At 39.6% G+C, this 27,230-nt stretch overlaps 1 protein-coding gene across 1 annotated transcript in view; it reads left to right on the top strand.

Moving 5' to 3' along the window:
* The window catches only part of ddx18 (DEAD (Asp-Glu-Ala-Asp) box polypeptide 18), a 35,169-nt gene that overhangs the window by 5,551 nt on the left and 2,388 nt on the right, over nucleotides 1-27,230 (top strand). Inside the window, exons 3-13 of the mRNA XM_078403454.1 lie at nucleotides 1,526-1,675; nucleotides 3,829-3,964; nucleotides 4,759-4,859; nucleotides 5,258-5,457; nucleotides 9,786-9,900; nucleotides 13,289-13,428; nucleotides 15,162-15,323; nucleotides 15,666-15,818; nucleotides 23,459-23,572; nucleotides 24,270-24,326; nucleotides 26,254-26,431. Coding sequence (XP_078259580.1) covers nucleotides 1,526-1,675; nucleotides 3,829-3,964; nucleotides 4,759-4,859; nucleotides 5,258-5,457; nucleotides 9,786-9,900; nucleotides 13,289-13,428; nucleotides 15,162-15,323; nucleotides 15,666-15,818; nucleotides 23,459-23,572; nucleotides 24,270-24,326; nucleotides 26,254-26,431 — 1,506 coding nt within the window. The remainder of the gene's footprint in view (nucleotides 1-1,525; nucleotides 1,676-3,828; nucleotides 3,965-4,758; nucleotides 4,860-5,257; nucleotides 5,458-9,785; nucleotides 9,901-13,288; nucleotides 13,429-15,161; nucleotides 15,324-15,665; nucleotides 15,819-23,458; nucleotides 23,573-24,269; nucleotides 24,327-26,253; nucleotides 26,432-27,230) is intronic.

The raw sequence follows: 27,230 nt of genomic DNA on the forward strand, positions 1-27,230 counted from the left end.
TAGAAAAGGAAATCTGTATGTAAAAACACAGATGTATTTCTGACCTCTGGTGAAAACAATCTCCAAACCGCACCCAATGTTTAAATGGAGAATATACTGTCTTGACCCCTTGTGTACAAAGCTATGAGAGATAACTAGGCACACTACTTTGAAATGTAACAAGTATTGGGAAAACGGTGGATATGTGAGCTTCTATCAAATAAGATGATTAGGTTATAGCTTTCCAAATTTTAACTTCAATACATAACTGTATATAACTGCACGGTAGCGCAGCGGTAGAGTTGCTGGTTTACAGCGAATGCAGCGCCGGAGACTCAGGTTCGATCCTGACTACGGGTGCTGCACTGTAAGGAGTTTGTACGTTCTCCCCGTGACCTGCGTGGGTTTTCTCCGAGATCTTCGGTTTCCTCCCACACTCCAAAGACGTATAGGTATGTAGGTTAATTGGCTGGGTAAATGTAAAAAATTGTCCCTAGTGGGTGTAGGATAGTGTTAATGTACGGGGATCACTGGGCGGCACGGACTTGGAGGGCCGAAAAGGCCTGTTTCCGGCTGTATAGATATGATATGATATAACTAGTTTGGTGAGAACTGGGTGTAATATTGGTGTCTTTTATATTCAACCTGTGCTAAAACAGATAGAATGAAAGGTTCTTCTGGTAATAGTCAGAATTTGAATGGAGATTGATTGATGTGATTAATCTCAACATGGTGACTAATGACATTGGGATCAAGGAACGTTATTTATTTATTTGTACTCACACCACAAAGACGATTGATTTGCCATCTTGCTCAGATGTAGCATTAAAGTATTATGTATGCACAATGCAGGGATTTTGTTTTATATCGAACCTGCAAATAATCTAGTTTAGATGTACTTGATGCCTTATGAGGCATCTGCTCCCCCATGAAGTGGCTCATAATACTTAGCTTCATTTGGAGAAACCAGTCATTTGGAATGGAAAAGCACAGTTTTAAGCCTGTTGTTTTATAAACTGTATTTTTCTGTCTGGTAAGGGTTGCAGCAATTCTTCCTCTGAAATTAGGCTGTTTGCATTAATGCACAGCTATAATTTAATTTAGCAAGAAAATGTGGATTCAATTGCTTACGGATTCAATCCTTATAGAAATAAAGCAGATTCATTAATATTTAACAAAAAAAAACTATTGAGCCAGCCAAAGAATTGAACGCAAAGCAGGCTTTCCTCTGTGCTTGTAGCAAACAGTTGATTAGTTGATACAATGGTTATTTTAGTTAGAAAATACGAAAGGTTGATGAAAAATAAATAGAAATTAATGAAAGAAATTCTGTTCAACTTTCCCAAGGAATGTAAGGTAATCTTTCAGGGGAAACGCAACAAGTAGAAGATGTGGCATACAAATGATGTCCATCAAAATTCTTTCTCATTTGCAGCAGTGCAGTCTTTCTAGTTGATAGCCCAACCATTCCCAAACTGGCATTTATTGGTGCTAATGGGAGGTAACCTAACTGTTGACCAATTTATTTTCAATTTCCAAATTTCAGATATCAAAAAACTAAAGCATGCAAATTGCAATAAGAATGATGAATTGGAAACGAACAAAGATGATACCTTGGCGGTGGAGCAAGATCAGAAGAATGAGCACAATGAAGAGAAATCCGAAGATGGTCCAACATTGCCTATGGGATTGACAGGTGAACATATTTCCGAGGTTTAAGTGTTGAATGCAGTATTCAGAAGCAAGCTGTTACAATGTAATTGAAGAATGTTATTGTTGTATAAATCTTCTTTAATACAAGTATTATTTGATGTGTGGAAATGATCAATCTTTGGGGCTGGGACGGGTGTTGTATAAGTTAGCAGACAAGAAGAATAGATGCCGTGATGGAATAACTCATCGGATCAGTCAGCATCCCTGGAGACATGGATAGGTGAAGTTTCCGATCAGGACCCTTCTTCAGTCTGCAGTCTGAAGAAGGGCCGGAACCTGAAATGACCTGCTGAATTTCTTCAAGCACTTTGCCTTTTTTTGTAAAGCAGCATCTGCAATGCCATGTTTCCATAGACAAGAGGAGTCATTAGTTTTCTCAAGAATGGTTGTGGTGGTGAAGTAATGGGATAAGAGATTTTCTCTCAAAATGCATTTGATCTCTGATCTACGGGGCATTTCAGTGGACATGAAAAAATCTGCCACTTTATTATAAATCTGAAGTTGCACTAGAAAAGGCAGCACATTTCCTTACTTAAAACAATATAGTGAACTGGGTGGGGTTTTACAGCCATCCTATGATTTCATAATATCTACAGATGCCACGGGAAAGGAAAAATAATGTGACTGCTAGAAATTCTGAAATAAAAACAAAGTACTAGAAATGGTCAGCAGCATCTCTGAAAAGATAAAACAGTTAAGGTCATTTCTACAGAATGGGGAGTAGATTTTGAAAATAAATGTGGAGAGAGAAAGAGGAAGAGAAAACCAAATGAAGGTCTATGATTGGATAGATTGCCATGGTGATTAAACAACCATGTTTTTAATGCAATGTGATGGAGGGACAGAAAAGATATCCAGTCAATGTTAATTGCCGAAGTGGGATTATTATTAAAAATCACAAATGTAAAGTGTGGCAGATACAAGTAATATAAATAACAAATGCTGAGACTATTCAGGTCAGAGCACACCTGTGAAAAGAGGAATGAATGCTTCAGACAAATAACATTTAATCAGAACACTTTTAGTTTTACGTTTATAGCATTTGCTGCATTTTGATTGCATTTCAACGGTTCATTTCCAAAATTATCAAACCTAATGATGTAATGTGGCCACAGGGATTTTTCCTATTGTGCACAGTAAAATTGTTTGGTTAGGATGCTGATAGGAAGTTACTTGAGGTTTGGATGGTGATATTATTTATACCCTGCAAGCTCCTTTATTTGTTTTTACTTTGACCAGGCTAACTCTCTTTAACGTTCATATACTTACGGTATTCTGGTCATAATGATTTGACATTTCATGCACATTCTGTTTTGTATTCATTTTCACTGTTAATAAGTAAAGCAAATTTTGCTACCTCTTCAGCAATTGGGTATTATTTTATATTTCAAGGATGCTTGTGCTAGGTTGTGGTGAGATGAACACCCAATGCAGTTTTGTTTGCTGTAATTATTTCAGCAGACTTTGTAGCATATTTATAATTGTATTAAAGAATAAATTGGTGCATGGGAAATGCTTCATGGTCTGGGTCAACATAAAGTAATTTAATATCAACTTTAAAGAAGAAAAAAATTACAATGTATCTTGCAGTGTAAATGGAAATATTTATTTGCTGTACCGTGGAATATAATTGGTTGGTTAAAGATCAAGGAGTGTGATATGAGGATAATCTTTTTCACGCAGCAAGTACCCATGATTGAATTCACCTTGGAAGGATGGTGAAAACGAATTCAATGTTTGTTTTCAAAGGTGAATTGGAGAGATACTTGAGAGGAAAGAAAATTATTGGTTATCGAGAAAAGCTGTTGAATGGAACTGGTTTGATTGCTCATGCAAAGAAGCATTGAGGGTTTATTAGGTCAGATGGCTGCTTTCCTTGCTGTAAGGAAAATAAATATGAATAAAATGTGGGATTTTGAAGTGGAACATTTCTGTATAGTTCAGCAAAATAATCTCTGAATGTAAAGGAAGGAAATGCTTTAACTACGGCAATTTGAAGACATTCCTTCATTTTCAATCTATTATGTGATAGTTTTAAGAGCATTGTCAGCAGAATTTGGCTATATTGGAATAGTTTATTTGATTAACTGGTCTTTCACAGGATGCCTTTTGAACTAATTTTATATTCACATTTAGGGGCTTTTGAAGACACTGCCTTTTCTTCCCTGGATGGCCTAGTTAGCGAGAGTACTTTAAAAGGAATTGCAGATATGAGCTTTACTCATATGACTGAAATTCAACAGAAAAGCATCCGACCTTTGCTGGAGGGCAGGTAAGTTGAGTTAATCATAAATATAGAACATGCTCAGCAATATTTGTGTGCTACTTTATCAAGTACACCTTATCTGTACATCTTCCATCTGCTATGCTGGTATGTATTCCCGATGAGAATGAGCACGGTTGGGATGAAACATCTGATTTAGCTACTACAAGTATGCTAATACTATTTCACCACAGACTCCTCTGCTTTCCTATCAGACTGTCTATCCCATGTTCACTCTTGTATTTTAACATGTGGTACAACAGAAGCAATCACTTTAGATTATTGCTGCAATGTCAGTATAATAGCCAGAACATCTACCCTGCCGCTGTCATGGCGGGTTATTTGCAATCATGGCGGCAATGTGACACTGAAGATCTTTAAACTACAAATTGTTGCTGTTTCATTAACTGCCAGCTTCTATTTTCATAACATTGTCTTTATGCTCCCAGTAGACGTAACTATTCCAATGCCTCCCAGACAGCCTCAGTCCTGCATACACTGCAAACTTCAGCCGTGAAAATTCTATCTCCATATCCTATCCCAAAGGACACTAAGGGACAAAATAAATGCGGTTATTAATTTTGAGGAGGGCATATTGTTACTTTCAGAATATATTTAAATTATATTCTTCTGTAATTGCTATATTGGTTCACAATACTTGATTCCAATACATCATCTAATTTAAAAAATAAGTTTATGATATGTTTGTCTGGAAGCTAGATACCCTTTCAACAGATGTAGTAAGAATAGTTAGGTGGAATTTTTAAGACCAGTCTTTAAAATGCTCATTTAACTTTTTTTAGGGATATTCTGGGTGCTGCAAAGACCGGCAGTGGGAAAACATTGGCATTCCTTATTCCTGCTGTTGAGCTCATTTACAAACTGAAGTTCATGCCAAGAAATGGTAAGCAAGTGGCTCAAATCTTAAGCATTTTAATTGAGTGCAGGTCAAACGCTATTGTGCATTTTTATTCTAACTGATAAAAAGATTTTTATTCAATTAGAATGTCTTCAATTTTTTTTTGGGGGGGGGGAGAGAAGATATGTTGCTACCTTTTTTAAAATGACCACATAGGTATTGCCGTTTTAAAGATTATTGGGTCAGGAACTAAATTAATTGCAAGGGAATTGACTTTTTTGTTTGGAGAAATTACCATAATTTCAAACCTTACAAAAATATGTTGTTTGAATAATTTGTTATATTGTATAAAAGATTTGACATGCAACTGAATATATATTTGAAGCGTGAATACATTTCTTCAGCTGAGGGTTAGTCTATAATAGAAATATATTTTTCCTCAGGGACGGGTGTCCTCATTCTTTCACCAACCCGGGAATTAGCCATGCAGACATATGGTGTTATGAAAGAACTAATGGCGCACCATGTTCATACTTATGGATTGCTCATGGGAGGCAGTAATAGAACCGCAGAAGCAAAAAAACTGGCAAATGGAATCAACATGATAATAGCAACTCCAGGCAGACTGCTGGATCATATGCAGGTATTGTGCATTTATCACTTCACCTATGAATAAATATGACTTCACTTATGAAGAGACAGGCTGTGAGCCTGAGGAGTAGATGTCCAGGAGGTGCATCCAAGTGCAGCCCCGTAAAGACCTCATTAAGGAACTGGAGCTGCAGCTGGATGACCTTGGGCCTCAAGGAAGTCATTGGAGGTATCGAGAAGATGTCACACGTGTGCAGGAAGAGAATAGATGGGTGGCCACCAGGAAACGAAGTAGAAAATTCCCTTTGGAATCCCCTCTGGTCATTCTGAAAACCACAGGTTTCCAAGGTCTTTTATTGTCACATGTACCAATTAAGGTACAGTGATATGGGAATTACCATACAGCCGTATGAAAAAAAAAGCAACAAGACACACAACTACATAAAAGTTAACATAAACACCCACCACAGTGGATTCTCCATATTCCTCACTGATGGAAGGCAAAAAAGTCCAATCTTCTTCCTCTATTCTCCCGCGGTCGGGCAGTCGAACCATTTGTCGGGGCGATCGAAGTTCCCGCAGCCGGTGGTCAAACTTCCCTCGTCGGAGCAATCAAGACTCCCACGTCGGGGTGGTTTAAGATCCTGCAGCTTGGAGTTCCCAATGTCGGTCTCTGACCAGACACCACTTGCTCTTGGTTCTTGGTCCTCCAAAATATTCCAAATGGAATTTAAACTGGAGGTGGTGGAGTATGGACTTAAGCAAGAAGGGCTTCTTGGAGAAGAGCTGCCATAAATTTAGTTGCGTCTGGTTGAATAACTATAGTAGGGTGAAGACCATTCCATGCTTTAATTGTGCGAGGGAAGAATGAATTGCTATACACATCTGTCTTGATAGCTGGTATCTCAAATTGAATCGAATGCCCTTGTCTACTGTTGGGTTTGGTGTAGATGTGGTAATCTATGTCGAGCTGACCATTTAACATTTTGTAAAAAATAAATAAAACGGTGGGCTTGACGTCTGTCTTGGAGAGTGTTCCACCCCAATGAATTTAGATGTTCGGTAACACTCGCTTCTCATAGGTATTTGTAACAAAACGAGCTAACTGTCTTTGGACATGTTCGATGGAAGAAATGTTTTTAATTGTGTATGGGTCCCATGCTGGAACTGCGTAGTCCAAATGTGGTCTAACAAGGGTGAAGTATAACTTCTCCTTGATAGAAGTTGAACAATGATAAAAGTTGCGTCTCAGAAAATTTAGGACACCTGTTGCTTTCACCGTTGTATGATGAGTCTGACCATTCCAACGTAGATCGTTCTGTAATTTGATGCCAAGATACTTGGTCTGTTTGGATTCTTCAATGGTGGCACCGATATTATATGATGTTTCGCCTGGTTTCCTCCTCCTGCTGACACGCATGGTTTCACATTTGGAAGGATTGAACTGCATCCCCCATTGTTGTGACCACTCAACCATAGTATCGAGATCTTTTTGGAGAGCATCTTTATCATCAGCTGACTTAATTTGACAATACAGCAAACAATCATCAGCGAATAGTCTGGTCGTGCTTGTGACTTTTTCATGGATGTCATCAATGTAAAGCAAAATCAGATGAGGACCCAGTACTGTGCCCTGAGGTGTACCACTTAACACTGGATGCCAATCAGAGCTTTTTCAATTCACACACACGCGCTGAAGACGTTTTGTTAGAAAACTGGAAATCCATTGTTTCGTGTTGGAATGAATACCGTAGTAGTCAAGCTTCCGAAGCAGTCTCTGGTGTGGGATGACATCAAATGCTTTAGAAAAGTCTAGTACTACTAAATCCGTGACGACATTGCTGTCAAGGTTCTTGGCCAGGTCATTTGTTGTCAGGATAAGCTGAGACTCGCATGATCTATGCCTCCTAAATGCATGTTGGTTGTCAGCAAGTATGCTATGTTTGCTAAGGTGTCATCAGATTACTATCGATTATATGCTCCAGTAGTTTGCAGCAAGTTCTTGTTAATGAAACAGGACGATAATTAACCGGGTTGGTGGTTGAACCCTTCTTAAAGAGAGGAGTGATGTGAGCCTTCCTCCAATCCAGCGGAACATCACCTGAGTCAAGCGACTGTTGGAAAATGAACTGCAAAGCAGGAGCCAGTTCTTTGGCCGCGATCTTAAGGGCTTGATTCTGTATTTGGTCAGGTCCAATAGCTTTTGTTGTATTTATGTTGAGCAGTAACTTCTTTACACCTTCAACCTTAATTTTAATAGCATGCATATCAGCAAATGGGCTGGGCGGTAGTTTTGGGAATGATGAAGGCTCCGTATCTTCCCGGGTTAAAACGTGTTGAAATTGGTTTGCAAGAGCTTATGCCTTCACCTGGTCCTCATGATCAGACAGTTGTTCACTTTAAGCATCTGGACACCAGTGTTGTCTGTCCGTCTAGATTTCACATATCTCCAAAACACCTTGGGTTGCTCCCCCTCAAGAATGGAAGAAACATGTTGTCTATGAGTACTCCTAATAGCGCGATCAACTTGCTTTCATACTCTAGTAAAATTGTCCCAATCCAGTTTTGTGGGCACGGATATAAAACTTCTCTTTCTTACTGCAGAGACGTTTCAGCTTTGCTGAAAACCAAGGGGGGCGCATACGGCCCTTAATGAGTTTTTGAGGAACATGATTTACAACAATGTAATTTAAAGAGTCTCTCAGCCACACCCAGTTGACCGTTACCGTTCTTTTATCTGGATGCAGGTTAAATAAGTCTTTCCTCAGTTTTTCTGCCAAGTCTTTAAATCCCTCACTGTTCACTTTTCTCCAGACGGAAATTTTACGCGGTGGTTTTGAAGGAACTTTAATCTTTGTGTGTAGTGTTGCTTAAATAATAAAATGATTGCTGATTCCAGCACACGATGAAACCTCCAAAATTAAGTCTGGATGCGAAGTCAACAATAAATCTAAAGTATTTTCAGTGCCACTTTCATCATCACGTCTGGTAGGGAAAGTGACTTTTTGGGACATGTGATTTTCCAGAATAAGGTCAGCCAGGGCTTCCCGAAGAGCCCCTTTTGGTTCGCTTTGTGTGCCGTCAGACCAATTTACACCTGGGACATTGAAATTCCCCCCCCCCAGGATGATAAGTAGACAGCGTGACGAGGCGCTGATTTTGAAGATGTTTGATTTAAGATCTAAAAGAGGCACAGATTTCGTGTCAGGCGGTCGGTAAAAGCTTCCGATCTGTAATGACTGACCCTGGAGCGTAGCTTGACACCAGATTTGCTCAGAGTCACTGTCTAAGTCGGTTCTTTCAAAACAAGGAATGGTATTGTTTACTCCGATGAATACACCACCTCCATGCGAGTTTCTGTCCTTTCTAAAAATTTGGAGATGAGGAGGGAAAATCTCAGCAGATTTGATTGTTGTGTCTAGCCAAGATTCAGACCGATAAGGATATCAGGTTTTTCAATTTCAATAAATGAATTCGATTGTAATCATGTATTGTCTTTCTGTTAACTGGATAGCACACTACAAAAGCATTTCACTTTACCTTGGTACACGTAACAATAATCTAAACTGATCTCTTCTGGGGCAGAGGTGACCTGTACAACAGGGGCAGGTTTTGCTTGTGCTCAAGATGGTTTAAACTGGGATGGCAGGGGGATGGGAACCAGAATAGCAGGTCAGCAAATGGAAGAGCTGATGTGAAAGTGGAGGTTATGATAAACAAGTCTCAAAGAAAGGACAGGCATGGAGAGGTTCTTGAATAGGGGATATTGAAGGGTTAAAGTGGGTTTACTTCAATGCAAGTATTGTGGGTAAAGCTGACGAACTCACAGCCTGGATCAGTGCTTGGAATTATAATGTTTTAGCCATTACGGAACCTTAATTGCAAGAAGTACACGACTGGCATCTTAACATGCCTGGATTTTGATGTTTCAGATGAGATAGAGAGGGGGCTAAAAGAGGTGGAAGAGTTTATTTGCTAATCAGGAAGAATGTCACAGCGAGGCCGTATTGGAGGGTACTTCTACCGAGGCATTCAGACTTCATAAGCTGCCAAAGCTTGCGAGGAATACTTGTTTTGTCCTAATATTTGGTAGACTAAATTACGGGATTATCTGAAACCCTATTTTTTGTACTTGTATTAATCGGCTCTATCCCCAGTGGTTTTGACTTGTTGACCTAGACCTAGTATTTAAAATCTGGATGTTTTCTAAATTACCTTCATTACTTTTCCTTTGAACAGAATGGTTCTTCCCTTCTTCACATTTGTTTTCGTCTGTCCAATTTTTGCATGTGTTCATTGTGTGTATTTTTGACATACTTACTTTGAGAAGAGATAAGTGGATGGTGAGGCTGATTTTATTTCCTAATCATATCTTGGCAGAACACAACAGGATTTATGTACAAAAACCTCCAATGCCTTGTGATAGATGAAGCAGATCGTATCCTAGAAGTGGGATTTGAAGAGGAATTGAAACAGATAATCAGACTTTTGCCAAGTACGTTAATCCAGTGAATTTATTATTATGGTAGAGGAATGATGTGTGCAATATATTTTTTAATATCCTTATATGAATTTTCATCCTGATAATATTTGAGCTTTCAAAATACATTTCTGAATATTTTCCATTTCAAATTAACTTTCACAGTTTGCCTCTGTGGTTGCTAAACCTTCCTTCTTAGCATTTGCAACTTTAAGCAGTCTGTGTCAGTGTTTGTGGAAGCAGAAATCATTTGCAAACCTGATTTATGAATCTTGTTCCATTTCAATAGACAATAGGTGCAGGAGTAGGCCATTCGGCCCTTCGAGCCAGCACCGCCATTCAATGTGATCATGGCTGATCATTCTCAATCAGTACCCCGTTCCTGCTTTCTCCCCATACCCCCTGACTCCGCTATCCTTAAGAGCTCTATCTAGCTCTCTCTTGAATGTATTCAGAGAATTGGCCTCCACTGCCCTCTGAGGCAGAGAATTCCACAGATTCACAACTCTCTGACTGAAAAAGTTTTTCCTCATCTCTGTTCTAAATGGCCTACCCCTTATTCTTAAACTGTGGCCCCTTGTTCTGGACTCCCCCAACATTGGGAACATGTTTCCTGCCTCTAATGTGTCCAACCCCTTAATAATCCTATACGTTTCGATAAGATCCCCTCTCATCCTTCTAAATTCCAGTGTATACAAGCCTAGTCGCTCCAGTCTTTCAACATATGACAGTCCTGCCATTCCGGGAATTAACCTAGTAAACCTACGCTGCACGCCCTCAATAGCAAGAATATCCTTCCTCAAATTTGGAGACCAAAACTGCACACAGTACTCCAGGTGCGGTCTCACTAGGGCCCTGTACAACTGCAGAAGGACCTCTTTGCTCCTATACTCAACTCCTCTTGTTATGAAGGCCAACATTCCATTGGCTTTCTTCACTGCCTGCTGTACCTGCATGCTTCCTTTCAGTGACTGATGCACTAGGACACCCAGATCACGTTGCACGTCCCCTTTTCCTAACTTGACACCATTCAGATAATAATCTGCCTTCCTATTCTTACCACCAAAGTGGATAACCTCACACTTATCCACATTAAACTGCATCTGCCAAGCATCCGCCCATTCACACAACCTGTCCAAGTCACCCTGCAACCTCATAGCATCTTCCTCACAGTTCACACTGCCACCCAGCTTTGTATCATCTGCAAATTTGCTAATGGTACTTTTAATCCCTTCATCCAAGTCATTGATGTTTATTGTAAATAGCTGCGGTCCCAACACCGAGCCTTGCGGTACCCCACTAGTCACTGCCTGCCATTCTGAAAGGGACCCATTTATCCCCACTCTTTGCTTTCTGTCTGTCAACCAACTTTCTATCCATGTCAGTACCCTACCTCCAATACCATATGCTCTAATTTTGCCCACCAATCTCCTATGTGGGACCTTGTCGAAGGCTTTCTGAAAGTCGAGGTACACCACATCCACCGGCTCTTCCCTGTCAATTTTCCTAGTTACATCCTCAAAAAATTCCAGTAGATTAGTCAAGCATGATTTCCCCTTCGTAAATCCATGCTGACTCGGAACGATCCTGTTACTGTTATCCAAATGCTCCGCAATTTTGTCTTTTATAATTGACTCCAGCATCTTCCCCACCACTGATGTCAGACTAACTGGTCTATAATTCCCCGTTTTCACTCTCCCTCCTTTCTTGAAAAGTGGGATAACATTAGCTACCCTCCAATCCACAGGAACTGACCCGGAATCTATAGAACATTGGAAAATAATCACTAATGCATTCACAATTTCTAGAGCCACCTCCTTAAGCACCCTGGGATGCAGACCATCAGGCCCTGGGGATTTATCGGCCTTGAGTCCCATCAGTCTACCCAAAACTTTTTCCTGCCTAATGTAGATTTCCTCCAGTTCCTCTGTCACCCTAGGATCTCTGGCCACTAGAACATCTGGGAGATTGTTTGTATCCTCCTTAGTGAAGACAGATCCAAAGTCGGTGTTCAACTCGTCTGCCATTTCCTTGTTCCCCATAATAAATTCCCCTGCTTCTGTCTTCAAGGGACCCACATTTGCCTTGACTATTTTTTTCCTCTTTACATACCTAAAAAAGCTTTTACTATCCTCCTTTATATTATTGACTAGTTTACCCTCGTACCTCATCTTTTCTCCCCGTATTGCCTTTTTAGTTATCTTCTGTTGCTCTTTAAAAGAGTTCCAATCCTCAATTTCATATTCCTTGATCTGTTTTAAGGATGTGAATGTTAATTTACTTTGCAGATTTGAATACTCAAAGGATAGTAAGCACAGGAATTTTAAATGTTTGATTATATTGAACAACTGAGCATATTTTTTGGGGAAATCTGGTATTTTTCAGTAATACGTAGGTTCCTTAAACATTATTCTAACTTTTTTATTCTTGACAAACAATTGTCTTGAAGTTTCGATTTGACTTGATTAAGTTCCCTTTCATCATATATTTGTCGATATGTCTACCACTTTATTCATATTGTTCCTGCTTTTCTGAACTGACTCACTGCACCAGCATGATTCTGCCGAGATCAATTATCTTTACCCACAATTAATGGATATTGTTAATGTGAGAGCACAGATACTGAATTCCATACAAGCACCTTCAGTAGACTTTGTATTTTAACATGTACATTTGAACAATTTTTTTAAATCCAGGTAGATTTCCAGCTCCCACTGATTCCGACTTTGCAGCCTAAAAACCTGTACAAAATTAAATTGTGTATTAGAATCTACAAAAATTCAGTGTAGCAAGCTGTTACTGCAAAAAAATAAAAGGACACGCAGTCCTTTTGCACCTTCGCATACATGACTATATGCAGAAGGTGCAAATGCCTTGCACCTTCTGTATGCAGTCATGTGTGCAGAAGGTGCAAGCCATTTTTTTAATCCCAACATCCCTTACAAGTAATTATTTTTCAAAAGCTCATCTTTTTTTAATCCATAATAGTTTGTCTCAATTTGTCCAACTCTGACATTTAAAAGTTTCTCCAATATGAGCATTAGTTTTAACTAAATCCAAAACTAACGTTTTGATGATGGAAGGAGAAAAAAAACGTGAATTTTGACAAACATTTTTGCTGAGTTTGCACGTTCTCGCTGTGACCGCGTGGGTTTTCTCTGGGTGCTCCAGATTCCTCCCACATTCTAAAGACACGCAGGTTTGTTGGTTAATCAGCTTCCGTAAATTGTCCCTAGTGTTGGATAAAACTAGAGTATGGGGTGATAATTGGTCAGCACGGACTTGGTGGGTCAAAGGCCCTGTTTCCATACTGTATCTTTAAACTAAACTAATTGGCAAATGAAGGAAAGCCTGGCCTACAAAATCAAGTTTTGAGCAAAAGCAAATTAAATTTTCATTGCAGAACGGCGACAGACAATGCTTTTCTCTGCCACACAAACTCGAAAGGTGGAAGATTTAGCCAGAATCTCATTGAAGAAAGAGCCCTTGTACGTTGGCGTTGATGATGACAAGGAAACTGCAACTGTAGATGGCCTTGAACAAGTGAGTTGAATGTTTTTAGTGTTATGTGTGTGTTTGCTTACGTAATGTATCAATTGTGTCTTGTCACCCCTGTGCTGTGCTTTTCTGAGAAGAGATAAATTTGTTGTTTGTGGTTATTCACACAATCCACATGATCGCAAACTTCATTCTTGGGTTTTCATCCTTGATTTTTATCTAAATCCTGATCTCCTACACCATCATAAGTCAGTTGTATCTTTCCTCTTTGGATCTTTCTTTGAAATTTCTTAATTCGCTGCCTTACTTTCCTTCTAAAATATCTTCTGGACCATTGCTTTTCAGTGGATGCTTCACTCGCAATCTTGCATTTTACTTGGATATTATAATTGGTTTTAAATGCTGTTCATTTTTATTTTTGTGAACATTGAACTCATTAACCTGAAACATTTTTAACTGTATTTCTTCCTCTACAGATAGTGCCTCACATGGGTGTTTTATGGATATATATTTTTTTATTTTGTTTTTGCAATATCTTCAACACTTTGCTTTTGTTGTGTGTCTTTTGTGTTTGTTTACTTCTAATCATTTACTTGGCCCAATATACATAACATAACATAACATAACAACACTTTATTGTCACTCGGCACAACACCGAGCGAAATTTCAGCAGTCACACAAAATACAGCAAAAAGAAAAGAACACAGGACACCCGACCCCAACACAAACATCCATCACAGTGACTCCAAACACCCCCTCACTGTGATGGAGGCAACAAAACTTCCCCTCTCTTCCCCCCGCACCCACGGATAGACTTTCTAATGCTACAATCTATCGGTTGCTTCCAACCTTGTTCCAGGGTTTTATTTTAGGAGTGAAGAAATCATACTCAATGATACAATTAATGCCCATTACTTGGTTGTCTTTAATGAAGATGTATCTTACTTGGGTTTTCTTTGGGGGCAATGCGCCATGGCTAGTAATTATTGGAGGATATTGAGAATTGTGTAGGAATGCGACCTTCCAAAGATCCTTCTAAATGATTGGACTTGCAGTGTAATTTAAAAAAATAATAATATTATTAGAAGCACAAAATGTTAGAACAGGAAATTATTCTGGAATTGCATTACAATACTTGTTAGACCATAGCTTTAATATTGTATACAGTTATGATTGTCGCTTTACAGGGAAGATGTTCTTGCACTGGAGAGAATGCAAAGAGGATTTTTAAGGATGTTGCCATTGCTAGAAAATGTTACTAATGAAAATAAATTAGATCAGGTTCAATCGTTGAAACCATTTTTTTTTACTATGATCTGAATTGAAGGAGCAACTAATCTGCTATAAGTTTCAATCATACCATATTAGTGACAATAAAGGAGTCTAACGGTGCAAAAATAAAACTGTTTTTCGAACAATTTTTATGCCAACACTTCCTATCACTGATTATTTACGGTTAAAATGTATTTTGCATTGTTACGGTAGTTGTTTATGTTAAAAAATAAACCAGACTATTACGTCTTCTATTTCAAGTTCTAATTTTCGATCAAATTCCTTCAAAGATTTGTGAAGATCTGCCAAAAATGTAAATTATTTGCTGTTGCATATATTCAGAATCTTGCAGTTTTAGACTTTTTTGACACGAAAACTACAATGTTGACATTACAGTAAAATCTACAGGAAACAAAATAAAAAACAATCAGTACACACTTCACTTGTAAAATAAAGTACAATTCATGTATAATATTTTAATATTTATTCATTTATTTTACTTATAGGGTTATGTGGTTTGTCCGTCGGAGAAGAGATTCCTGTTGCTCTTCACTTTTCTCAAGAAGAATCGTAAGAAGAAGCTCATGGTTTTCTTCTCTTCATGCATGTCTGTGAAGTTTCACTATGAGTTGTTGAACTACATTGATCTACCTGTAATGGCAATTCATGTAAGTAAAAATTGCTACACTTTCCCTTTGATTCTGACAACCCATTCATCAGACTATTATTCATATGGTATTCAAGATCTGTCGAGTTCCTCCAGGATTTTGTCTTTTTTTGCAAACCAGCATCTGCAGTTCCATGTTTCTGTATTCCTCCAACAGTTTCGCTTGTGCGCAAGATTCCAGCATCTCTAGTTTCTTGGGTCTTTGTCTATCCAGATTATAGGTTCAAATTTCCATACAATACGGATTTTTTTAAAGAGTTCTGTAATTCGATTTTCTATGTTTCCAATATTAAGTGCGAAACATGTTTTTAATTGTTTCTCAATTTTCTCTGGCTATTTTTAGGGGAAGCAAAAGCAAACAAAACGCACATCCACTTTCTTCCAGTTCTGTAACGCAAATGAGGGAATATTGCTGTGCACAGATGTAGCTGCCAGAGGGCTGGATATTCCTGAAGTCGACTGGATTGTACAGTACGACCCTCCTGATGATCCAAAGGTATAATAGTTCAGATTTTTTTTTAAGTAAATGCAAACTTTATTACAAGCTTTCTTATTTGGTTTATTCATTAGTTCAAATTTCTGCGTGAGAATGCAAAGTGAGGAATAGGGTGCTGGAAAGTGCCTGCGAAGCGAGAAAGACATTAAATCGTTATGAAGATTTAGGTCGATTATAATGTGAGATTATGCACTTGGGAAGGACTAATAGGATGAACCAGTGCTTTTTTTTGTGGTGGTACGGCCTAATGGCACCTCTTTTAAAAAGTTGAATGTCATTGTTTTGTTTTCTAGCCACATGACACATATGTTTATTAAAGATGCATACTGGCACCTTTTTGTCTCCAAGAAGAGCACTAGAAATAAAAATATATTTTCAAAATAACGTGCAGAAAAAATAATACATGTTGATGTACAGAAAGATCATACTAATTCAAATGCAAATTGTAAGCTAATTAGACAGGCAAATAGTGACATTTTTAATGGAGGTTGGAGAATAAATATGTGGTAGTTGGCTGAGATTACATTGCCAATTTTTCTTTTAGAAGCATGTTTGAAGAACTAAGTGTTGTGCCTAATGGAGGACCTACTTGGCTTGGAGTCAGTCCATTGTGGATTCATTGGATTTCTTCCTGGGATTGGGAGATTGTATGCTGGAGAAAGATAGATTCATATTCACGGGAGTTTAGAAGAAATACAGATGATCCTACAGTGACGTGCAAGATTCTGAGAGGGGTTAGCAAATATTTAGCTGCAGCCTGGAACTAGGTAAACAATTTTTTGGGATAAAATGGTATCCATTCAAGACATTAGTGAGAAATTTTCATAGGGTATAAATCTTTGAAATTCTCTACTACAATTATAGATATTCATTCAATGAATGTATTCAAGGCTGTATGCATTGAATACTTGAGGCTCTACAAGGTCCTGGTAAGGCAGCATTTGGAATATTGTGAGCAATTTTGGGCACCATATCTGAGGAAGGATGTGCTGGTTCTGGAGAGGGTCCAGAGGAGGTTTACAAGAAAGATCCCAGGAATTAGTAGGTTAACCTATGATGAGTGTTTGTCAGCACTGGGTCTGTGCTCGCTGGAGTTTAGAAGAATGAGGGAGGACCTTATTGAAACATACAGTGTAATGTCAGTTTCTATACCTTCTCAAAGTCCAACTTCGATAGCCATTACTGCTCAGGGATGTGGTGGAGATATAGCTTACGCACACATCGCACTCTAAGATAGCAAAAACGAATCTTCCAAACGCTGTTTCTTGATTAATTGGTCTTTATTAAAGTAGCGCTAATCAAAAGAATAATTCATAACGTATCGTTCTTATCAACTGTTTCCTCGTCAAACAACACAGCCGTGACCGTGTGGTTGTTACCGTGTGGTTAAAAAACAGTTTTCTCTCCATCTTCCGAGACTAAACTGACCACCAATCTCTGTGGCTACGCTAGCCTCCTCAGATGTAGACACGCCCCTCTACGTACCAAATCCCACCTTCCAACGTACAGACAGATAGAAACTAAAAATATTAAACATGACCATAATATAATAACAGTAACTAATTTAAGCGTAAATGGTCTTATATACAGATTAGTGAAAGGTTTGAGTAGGGTGGATGTGCAGAGGATATCTCCACTAGTGGGAGAGTCTAGGACTAGAGGTCATAGCCTCAGAATTAAAGGACGTTCTTTTAGGAAGGAGATGAGAAATTTCTTTAGTCAGAGGATGGTGAATCTGTGGAATTCTTAGCCACAGGTGGCTGTGGAGTCCAAGTCAGTGGATTTTTTTAAGGCAGAGATAGGTAGATTCTTGATTGGTACAGATGTCAGAGGTTATGGGGAGAATGAGGTTAGGAGGGAGAGATAGATCAGCCATGATTGAATGGCGGAGTAGACTTGATGGGCCAAATGGCCGAATTCTATTCCTATTTCCTATGACCTGAACCATGTTCTCATTTGACCAATGCCTAATGTAAAACTTCTCATCCAGTTTTCAAATCTTTTGGCCGTACCAGCTTCTATCAATGTAACCAGCTCCATAGAAACATAGGAAATAGGTGCAGGAGTAGGCCTTTCTGCCCTTTGAGGCAGCACTGCCATTCATAGAAAATAGGTGCAGGAGGAGGCCATTTGGCCATTCGAGCCAACACCGTCATTCATTGTGATCATGGCTGATCATCCACAATCAGTAACCCGTACCTGCCTTCTCCCCATAACCCTTGACTCAGCTAGCCCCTAGAGTTCTATCTAACTCTTTTAAATTCATCCAGTGAATTGGCCTATACTGCCTTCTGTGGCAGAGAATTCCACAATTTCACAACTCTGAGTGAAAAGGTTTTTTCTCATCTCAGTTTTAAATGGCCTCCCCTTTATACTTAAACTGTGGCCCCTGGGTCTGGGCTCCCCCAAAATTGGAAATATTTTTCCTGCATCTAGCTTGTCCAGTCCTTTTATAATTTTATACGTTTTTATATGATCCACTTTTATCCTTTTAAATTCCAGTGAATACAAGCCCAGTCTTTCCAATCTTTCCTCATATGACAGTCCCGCCATCCCGGGGATTAACCTCGTGAACGTACGCTGCACTGCCTCAATAGCAAGGATGTCTTTCTTCAAATTGGGAGACAAAAACTGCACACAATACTCCAGATGTGGTCTCACCAGGGCCCTGTACAACTGCAGAAGGATCTCTTTACTCCTACAGTGCATTCAGAAAGTATTCAGACTCCTTTGTTTTTTCCACATTTTGGTATGTTACAGTCTTATTTTAAAATGGATTAAATTCATTTTTTTAATCATCAATCCCCCAGAATGAAGAAGCAAAAACAGGTGTTTAGAAATTTTTGCAAAGTAATTAAAAAGAAATGATTGAAATATCACATTGACATAAGTATTCAGAGCCTTTGCTATGACACTCAAAATTGAGCTTAGGTTTATCCTGTTTCCATTGATTATCCTTGAGATGTTTCTACAACTTGATTGGAGTCCACCAGTGGTAAATTAAATTGATTGGACATGATGTGGAAAGGCACACACCTGTCCATATAAGGTCCCACAGTTGACAATCCCTGTTCCAATCCCTGGCCCCATCCCCGAACTCTACCTCTGCTACATCGACGACTGCATTGGTGCTACCTCTTGCACCCATGCAGAACTCACTGACTTCATACACTTCACCTCCAATTTCCATCCTGCCCTTAAATATACCTGGACTATCTCCGACATCTCCCTCCCGTTTCTGGAGACAGACTGGTGACGGACATTTACTATAAACCCACTGACTCGCACAGCTATCTGGACTACACTTCTTCCCACCCGGTCCCCTGCAAAAAGTCTATCCCCCCACTCCCAATTCCTCCGTCTACGCCGCATCTGCGCCCGGGATGAGGTGTTTCACACTAGGGCTTCCGAGATGTCCTCGTTCTTCAGGAAACGGGGCTTCCCCTCCTCCATTATAGATGAGGCTCTCACTAGGGTCTCTTCTACATCCCGCAGCTCCGCTCATGCTCCCCCTCCCCCCACTCGCAACAAGGACAGTATCCCCCTCGTTCTCACCTTCCACCCCACCAGCCAGCGGATCCAACATATCATCCACCAACATTTCCGTCACCTACAACGGGACCCCACCACTGGCCATATCTTCCCATCCCCTCCCCTCTCTGCGTTCCGCAGAGACCGTTCCCTCCGTAACTCCCTGGTCCACTCGTCCCTTCCTACCCAAACCACCCCAATCCCGGGCACTTTCCCCTGCAACCGTACGAGATGCAACACCTGTCCCTTTACCTCCCCCCTCAACTCCATCCAAGGACCCAAACAGTCTTTCCAGGTGAGACAAAGGTTCACCTGCACCTCCTCCAACCTCATCTATTGCATCCGCTGCTCTAGATGCCAACTTATTTACATCGGTGAAACCAAGAGCAGGCTCGGCGATCGCTTCGCTGAACACCTGCGCTCGGTCCGCTTTAACCAAACTGATCTCCCGGTGGCCGAGCACTTCAACTCCCCCTCCCATTCCCAGTCTGACCTTTCTGTCATGGGCCTCCTCCAGTGCCATAGTGAGGCCCACCGGAAATTGGAGGAACAGCACCTCGTATTTCGCCTGGGCAGCTTGCAGCCCAGTGGTATGAACATCGACTTCTCCAACTTTAGATAGTTCCTCTGTCCCTCCCTTCCCCTCCTCCTTCCCAGATCTCCCTCTATCTTCCTGTCTCCACCTATATCATTCCTTTGTCCCGCCCCCCTGACATCAGTCTGAAGAAGGGTCTCGACCCGAAACGTCACCCATTCCTTCTCTCCCGAGATGCTGCCTGACCTGCTGAGTTACTCCAGCATTTTGTGAATAAATTGATTTGTACCAGCATCTGCAGTTATTTTCTTATACAATTCTCTATCCATGTCATTACCTTACCCCCAATACCATGTGCTCTAATTTTGCCCACTAATCTCCTGTGTAGGACCTTATCAAAGGCTTTCTGATACACTACATCCACTGGCTCTCCTTTATCCATTTTACTTGTTACATCCTCAAAAAATTCTAGAAGATTAGTCAAGCAGGATTTCCCCTTCATAAATCCATGCTGACTTGGACCAATCCTTTTACTGCTATCCAAATACGCCGTTATTTCTTCTTTAATAATTGATTCCAGCATCTTCCTCTCCACCGATGTTAGGCTAACTGGTCCATAATTCCCCATTTCTCTCCTTTCTTGAAAAATGGGATAACATTAGCTACCCTCCAATCCACAGGAACTAAACCTAAATCTATAGAACATTGGAAAATGATCACCAATATGTCCAAGATTTCTAGAGCCACCTCCTTGAGTACCCTGGGATACAGACCATCAGGCCCTGGGGATGTATCAGCCTTCAGTCCCCTCAGTCTACCCAATACTATTTCTCGCCTAATTCAAATTTCTTTCAATTCCTCTGTCTCCCTAGATCCTCTGTCCTCTAGTACATCTGGGAGATTGTTTGTGTCTTCCTTAGGGAAGACAGAACCAAAGTACCTGTTCAACTCTGCTGCCATTTCCTTGTTCCCCATAATAATTTCACCTGTTTCTGCCTTCAAGGGACCCACATTTGTTTTTACGAATCTTTTTCTCTTAACGTACCTAAAGAAGCTTTTACTATCCTTCTTTATATTCTTGGCCAGCTTACCCTCGTACTTCAACTTTTCATCCCGTATTGCCCTTCTTGTTAACTTCTGTTGTCCTTTGAAAGTTTCCCAATCCTCTGGCTTCCTGCTACTATTTGCTATGTTATACATCTTTTCTTTTAGTTTTATTCCATCACTAACTTCCCTTGTCAGTTACGGTTGCCTCTTGCTCCCCTTAGAATCTTCCTCTTTGGAATGAAATGATCCTGCATCTTCTGGATTATGCCCAGAAATTCCTGCCATTGCTGTTCCAAAGTCATTCCTGTGAGGATCCTTTTTCACTCGGTCTTGGCCAGCTCCCCTCTCATGCCCTCATAGTCCCCTTTGTTCAACTGCAATACCGACACTTCAGATTTAACCTTCTCCTTCTCAAATTGCAGATTAAAACATCATATTATGATCACTACCTCCTGGCGGTTCCTTTACCTTGAGTTCCCTTATTAAATCTGGTTCATTGGACAACACTAAATCTAGAATTGCCTTCTTTCTGGCAGGCTCCAGTACAAGCTGCTCTATTCGATATGATCATGGCTGATCATCCAAAATCAGGAGCCCGCTCCTGCCTTTTCCCCAGATCCCTTGATTCCTTTAGCCCATAGAGCTAAATCTAACTCTCTTGAAAACATCCAGGGAATTGGCCTCCACTGCCTTCTGTGGCAGAGAATCCCACAGATTCACAACTCTCTGGGTGAAAAAGTTTTTCCTCATCTCAGTCCTAAATGGCCTACCTCTTACTCTTAAACTGTGACCTCGGGTTCTGGACTCACCCAACATCGGGAACATTTTTCCTGCATCTATATGTTTCTATAAGATCCCCTCTCATCCTTCTAAATACCAGTGAATACAAGACCAGTCGACCCATTCTTTCATCAGTCTTGCCATCCTGGAAATTAACCTGATGAACCTACGCTGCACTCCCTCAATAGCAATAATTTCCTTCCTCAAGGTAGGAGACCAAAACTGCACACAATACTCCAGGTGTGGTCTCACCAGGTCCCTGTACAACTGCAGTAGGACCTCCTTGCTCCTAAACTCAAATCCTCTCGCAATGAAGGCCAACATGCCTTTAGCTTTCTTCACTGCCAGCTGTACCTGCACGCTTTCAGCATTTCAAAGCCTTGAATTCAGTAACTAATCTTTGCAACTTTTTAATATGAAACTTTTGCACCTCTTCCATTTTTATAATTTCATTGTTGCAGACCAAACGGTTTGGAATCTTATTTATGTAGTTCCTTGCCCAAATTTTCTCACTCATGCTTTTCTGCCCTAATCTCTTTGGTGGATCACACATTTTGTTTGATAATATTCCCCTGAAGCATCGTGCAGTGCTAATTTTGAGGGGTAATATTTAATAGGGAAGATAATGTACTTGCTATGATTCACACAAATTATCATTGATAATTGATAAATCATTGATCAGTCTGAAGAAGGGTCTCGACCCGAAACATCACCCATTCCTTCTCTCCTGAGATGCTGCCTAACCCGCTGAATTACTCCAGCATTTTGTTTCTACCTTCAAATTATCATTGTTATTGATGTCAACTTTTTACATTTCAATACCCATGGCATTAGAAACTTGGTACTGTTATTGCTTTGACATTTTCTTTCTAACTTTGCTGAAATAATTCAACCTATACAATGTTGCCCAGTTATATCTGAAAAATCTGTAACGTGTAAAATTACTCCACCAATAAGTAATCTACATTACTTAACTAAAAACATGGCTTTCATTCAGTGTTTCCCTTTTCTCTGGTATCATGTCAGTGAAGACGTTGGATGAGGTCAACTGGGAAAATGGGTGAGGGACTGGCTAATGGAATTTAACCTGGATGTTCAAAGTAATGCATTTTGGGAAGTTAACCAGGCCTGCAAGGGGCCTAAAGGATTGTTAATGAATAGGGAGGCCTTGGGGCACAAGCACATAGTTCCCTGTAGCGATACAGATAGACAGCAGTGAAGAATGCAAATCGTCTGCTTGTCATCTCGGCTGAAGGATTGAACATGGGAGTTGGGCTATTATAGTACAGTTGTTGTTGGTTAGAAAACACTTGAAGTATTGTATGCAGGTCTGTTTGCCTGGTTAGAGGAAGGATGCGATTAAGCAGAAAAGATACATTGGAACATTGCTTGCACTGGAGGACTTAAGTTACAAGGAGAGACTGGATGGCCTGGGACTATTTTCTCTGGAGCAAAGGAAACTCGGGGATGGCCTTTGCAAAATTAATGTGGCATACATAAGGCAGATGGTCTATTTCCCAGGGCAGGTAGGAAGTGGTAGAGGCAAGTTTAAAAACACAATGTTGAAAAGATATTTGGACAAGCGTGTGGATAGAAACAAGTTTGAAGGAATACATACAAACACAGGATTAGTGTGGAAAGACATCTTGGTCGGAATGAACGTGTCGGTCCAAAGGGTCTGTTTGATCCTGGGTGAGTTTAAACACTTCTGCATGAAAGTATTACTGCCATGTCATATTTCTGCTAGGAATATATCCACCGTGTCGGAAGGACTGCACGAGGACTTAATGGACAGGGACATGCCTTGCTTATCCTGCAAGCGGAAGAGCTGGGTTTTCTTCGTTATCTCAAACTGGCCAGGGTAAATATCTTTTATTTAAATTCAGATCCTGTTATCTAGTTAGAAATTTTCATACTACTCAGGGAAGTTCTTGGCTTTTGCCTCTTTATTTGTTTATGCAATATCTTTAAAGACCCATCTTTAAGGGTGGGGAGTATATGGAATTAGCTGCTGGAGTCGTTGAGGCAGAAACGGTGACATTTAAAAGTCAGCTACATTGAGAGGAAAGATTTAGAGGGGGATATGGGCAAAACATAGCCAGGTGGGACAGGTGTCGATGGAGCACCTAGGGTGGCACGGGCAAGCTGGGACGGAGGGCCTGTTTCCGTGCTGTATTACACTATGACTATGACCCAGCATTTCCCTATGTCATGCATTTTTTCCCCTTTCAATTCTTTTAAACCTGTGTGTCAATACTTGAACCAGCTGCTAACTGGGAATCAAAGACACTCTTGTCCCTTATAAAGTATAGATTCATCTTTATGTTTTCCATTCATTGTTTGATTATGAACAGATGAAAATTAGATTTATTGATGAAAAAAGCTTGAAATTATTTGAGCTTTATCTATTATTATAATCAAGAAATGAAAGAATGGAATCATTATTGTAAAAGGGGATTTGTATGCATGATAAACATAGACAAGTTAGGTTTTTAAATTACAGTAACAAATACATAGCAATAAATGTATTTAAATAATGTCAAATTTTATTTTCATAGGTACCGTTGAATGAGTTTGAATTTTCTTGGAGTAAGATTTCAAACATACAGGCACAGGTAAAATTAAACCAGTGACAATACATATATAATAGTTTTCATATGTTATAATGTTTGAGTTTTTTAAACCAAAATGGTAGATCTGGCAGGAAACTTGAATTATTTAATACCAGTTCAATCATACAAAAACTCATGTGCAAACTAATAAAATTAGGCCTTGAGATCTGAAATGACAATAGACAATAGGTGCTGAGTAGGCCATTCGGCCCTTCGAGCCAGCACCGCCATTCAATGTGATCATGGCTGATCATTCTCAATCGGTACCCCGTTCCTGCCTTCTCCCCATACCCCTGACTCCTCTATCCTTACGAGCTCTATCTAGCTCTCTCTTGAATGCATTCAGAGAATTGGCCTCCACTGCCTTCTGAGGCAGAGAATTCCACAGATTCACAACTGTAATAGGCTCAGTTACAATCCTGTCAGTTATAAAGGCAGATATAAAGGTCAAAGTGAAATCTGTCTGAACATGACTACATTTAAGTGAGGGATATGAAGTTTATGAATAAGTTTATTGGCCAAATATGCATATACAAGGAATGTGCCTTGGTGCTCTGCTCACAAATGACAACACAAACATACAGTTAACAATTAAGAATAAAGCATAAACACATCAAAACAATAAGAATAGTTTCACTGTATAAGTGAGCAATCCAGCAATGAAACAGTTGTTATCGCTCGTACAGATATAATTTACGCAAAGTAAACCTTTTCTAATTTAAAATTAAATGAATGTCAATTCATGCTTTACACATTGAAGTGCTATTAATCAGATTGTTTTAAAGGAAATTTTAACTGAGCTGCAGGGAGAGAATTTAGAATGCACAACGTAGAGCATAAAGAAAATAGCTTTTGAAGGACATGGCAAAAGTTTGTGCCTTGGCATTGACATCTAAAGGTATAACCATAAATAACATCAATTAAAAATGTTGACATGCAAGAAGCCAAAAATAGAAGAGATACAGATGCTTTGTAAGGTTTGTAGGAATGGAAAAGATTGGAGATAGGGAGGGGCATGGAGCAATTTGAAAATAAGGACGAGAATATAAAAAATTGACACTTTATTGTGTCCAGGCGCAATTCACATGAGAAAGCTCAGAGGTCATGGGGAAAATAAGACTGTTCATGGGGAAAATAAGATTGATGGCAGTAATATTTTAGATGAGCTTAAGTTGGGTGGAAGATGGGAATTTGAACCATGGAATTATGAAGTTCAAAGATGTGATCTAATCAAGGAATATAAAATTGACTGTTTATTTTTACCATTGCTGCATGAATAAAGCTAGAAGATAAATGTTTACACAGCAGCTTCTGAATTTTATGCTTGATCTCGTAGATCAAATTCAAAAATTAGAAAGCTTGGGTGTATTATATACACCTATTATATTCCTATTAAATGAAGTGTTTTATGAAAATGTTTTTATTAAAGATTAGTTGATGATTTTAAGAAGGTTGAGGGAGAAGATCACTATTCTACCATACATGGTTGCAATCAACTTTGAACAAGCAATGTGCCTTAGATTCTTTACGTTCATTGATAGAATGTGAGCATGGCTCTCACAGCTTGTATTTTTTGTACATCCTTAATTTCCATTCAGAAGGTGCTGGTGGGCCATTGCTTTGAGCCCTGACAGTCTGTGTCTAAACTGCTCTTCTGAAATTGGAACTTACTATGTCAGTGGCTTCAAGGTAAACTGTACCTTGCAGTTATATGGATATTTTCACCAAATTTCTCTCTTTAGCACAATGCTTTGGTACTCCTTTAACTCCACTTCTAATTAGTTGAGAATTAGAAAATGTAGAATTTCTGGAGGGCACATGAAGAGTAGTGAACACACAAAAATCAATTCATAATCAAATTAATTAGTTTCTTCTGTGATTTTCATTGCTTTCATCACCTTGAATTTAAACATTATTTGTTTTTTTTCAGCTTGAAAAACTAATTGAAAAAAATTACTATTTGCACAAATCGGCACAAGAAGCTTACAAGTCTTATATCCGAGCCTACGATTCTCATTCTCTCAAGGACATCTACAGTGTCAACAACCTGAATCTGCCCAAAGTAGCATTATCATTTGGCTTCACAGTACCACCCCATGTGGATCTCAGTATCCTTTTGTTGTTGTTACATTCTTACGCTATCGTCATAGATTTGAATAGTCCTAAAACAGCATTTCCCCAAATACATCAAAAACCATTTATCATTATGGCTTCAGGTTTTTGTTAATCCGGAAGTAGGGTCGCAACCTTGAAATGCACCTATTGATGTCCTCCACAGATGCTGCCTGGCCCGCTGAGTTACTCCAGCACTTTGTGTTCGAGCAAGATTCCAGCATCTGCAGTTCCTTGTGTCTATAAACATTTCAAAGATGATGAAAATCATTTTTTAACGTTCAGTCATTGGTCAGAGCTGACATTCAATGGCGGATTGTGTATGCGTGAGAACAAACAATGATTTGGATGTGAGGGTTTTGGGGTAAAAACCTGTCTTTGTACGGAATCACAAACTACTAGGTCCTTTAAAGTGCATACATTTTATTCTTTGGTGCAGTGTTCATCAGGAGTCCCAGATATAAATCCATTCAGTTCAATGGCTATTCTTGTGACCATTCTGAAACTTGCATTGCAGATGCCGTACCAGGCCATGATGCAACGATCAGGATACATTCTGTAGTGCATCTATGGGTTTGTTCAAGTATTCGGCGACATGCCAAGTCTCTTTAAACTTCTAAGAAAGTAGAAGCACAGGCATGCCTACTGCATGATTACTTCTATGTGCTGGGCCCAAAACTGGTGAACCAACATGTTACCCCAATGAATTTAATAGTTAACTCTCCACTGTCAACTCACCAATGAAACTGGTGTGTAGTCTCCTGATTTCCCCCCTCTAGAGTCACTGATTAGTTC

The sequence above is a fragment of the Rhinoraja longicauda genome, chromosome 8, assembly GCF_053455715.1.
Source record: "Rhinoraja longicauda isolate Sanriku21f chromosome 8, sRhiLon1.1, whole genome shotgun sequence".
Classification (NCBI taxonomy): Eukaryota; Metazoa; Chordata; class Chondrichthyes; order Rajiformes; family Arhynchobatidae; genus Rhinoraja; species Rhinoraja longicauda.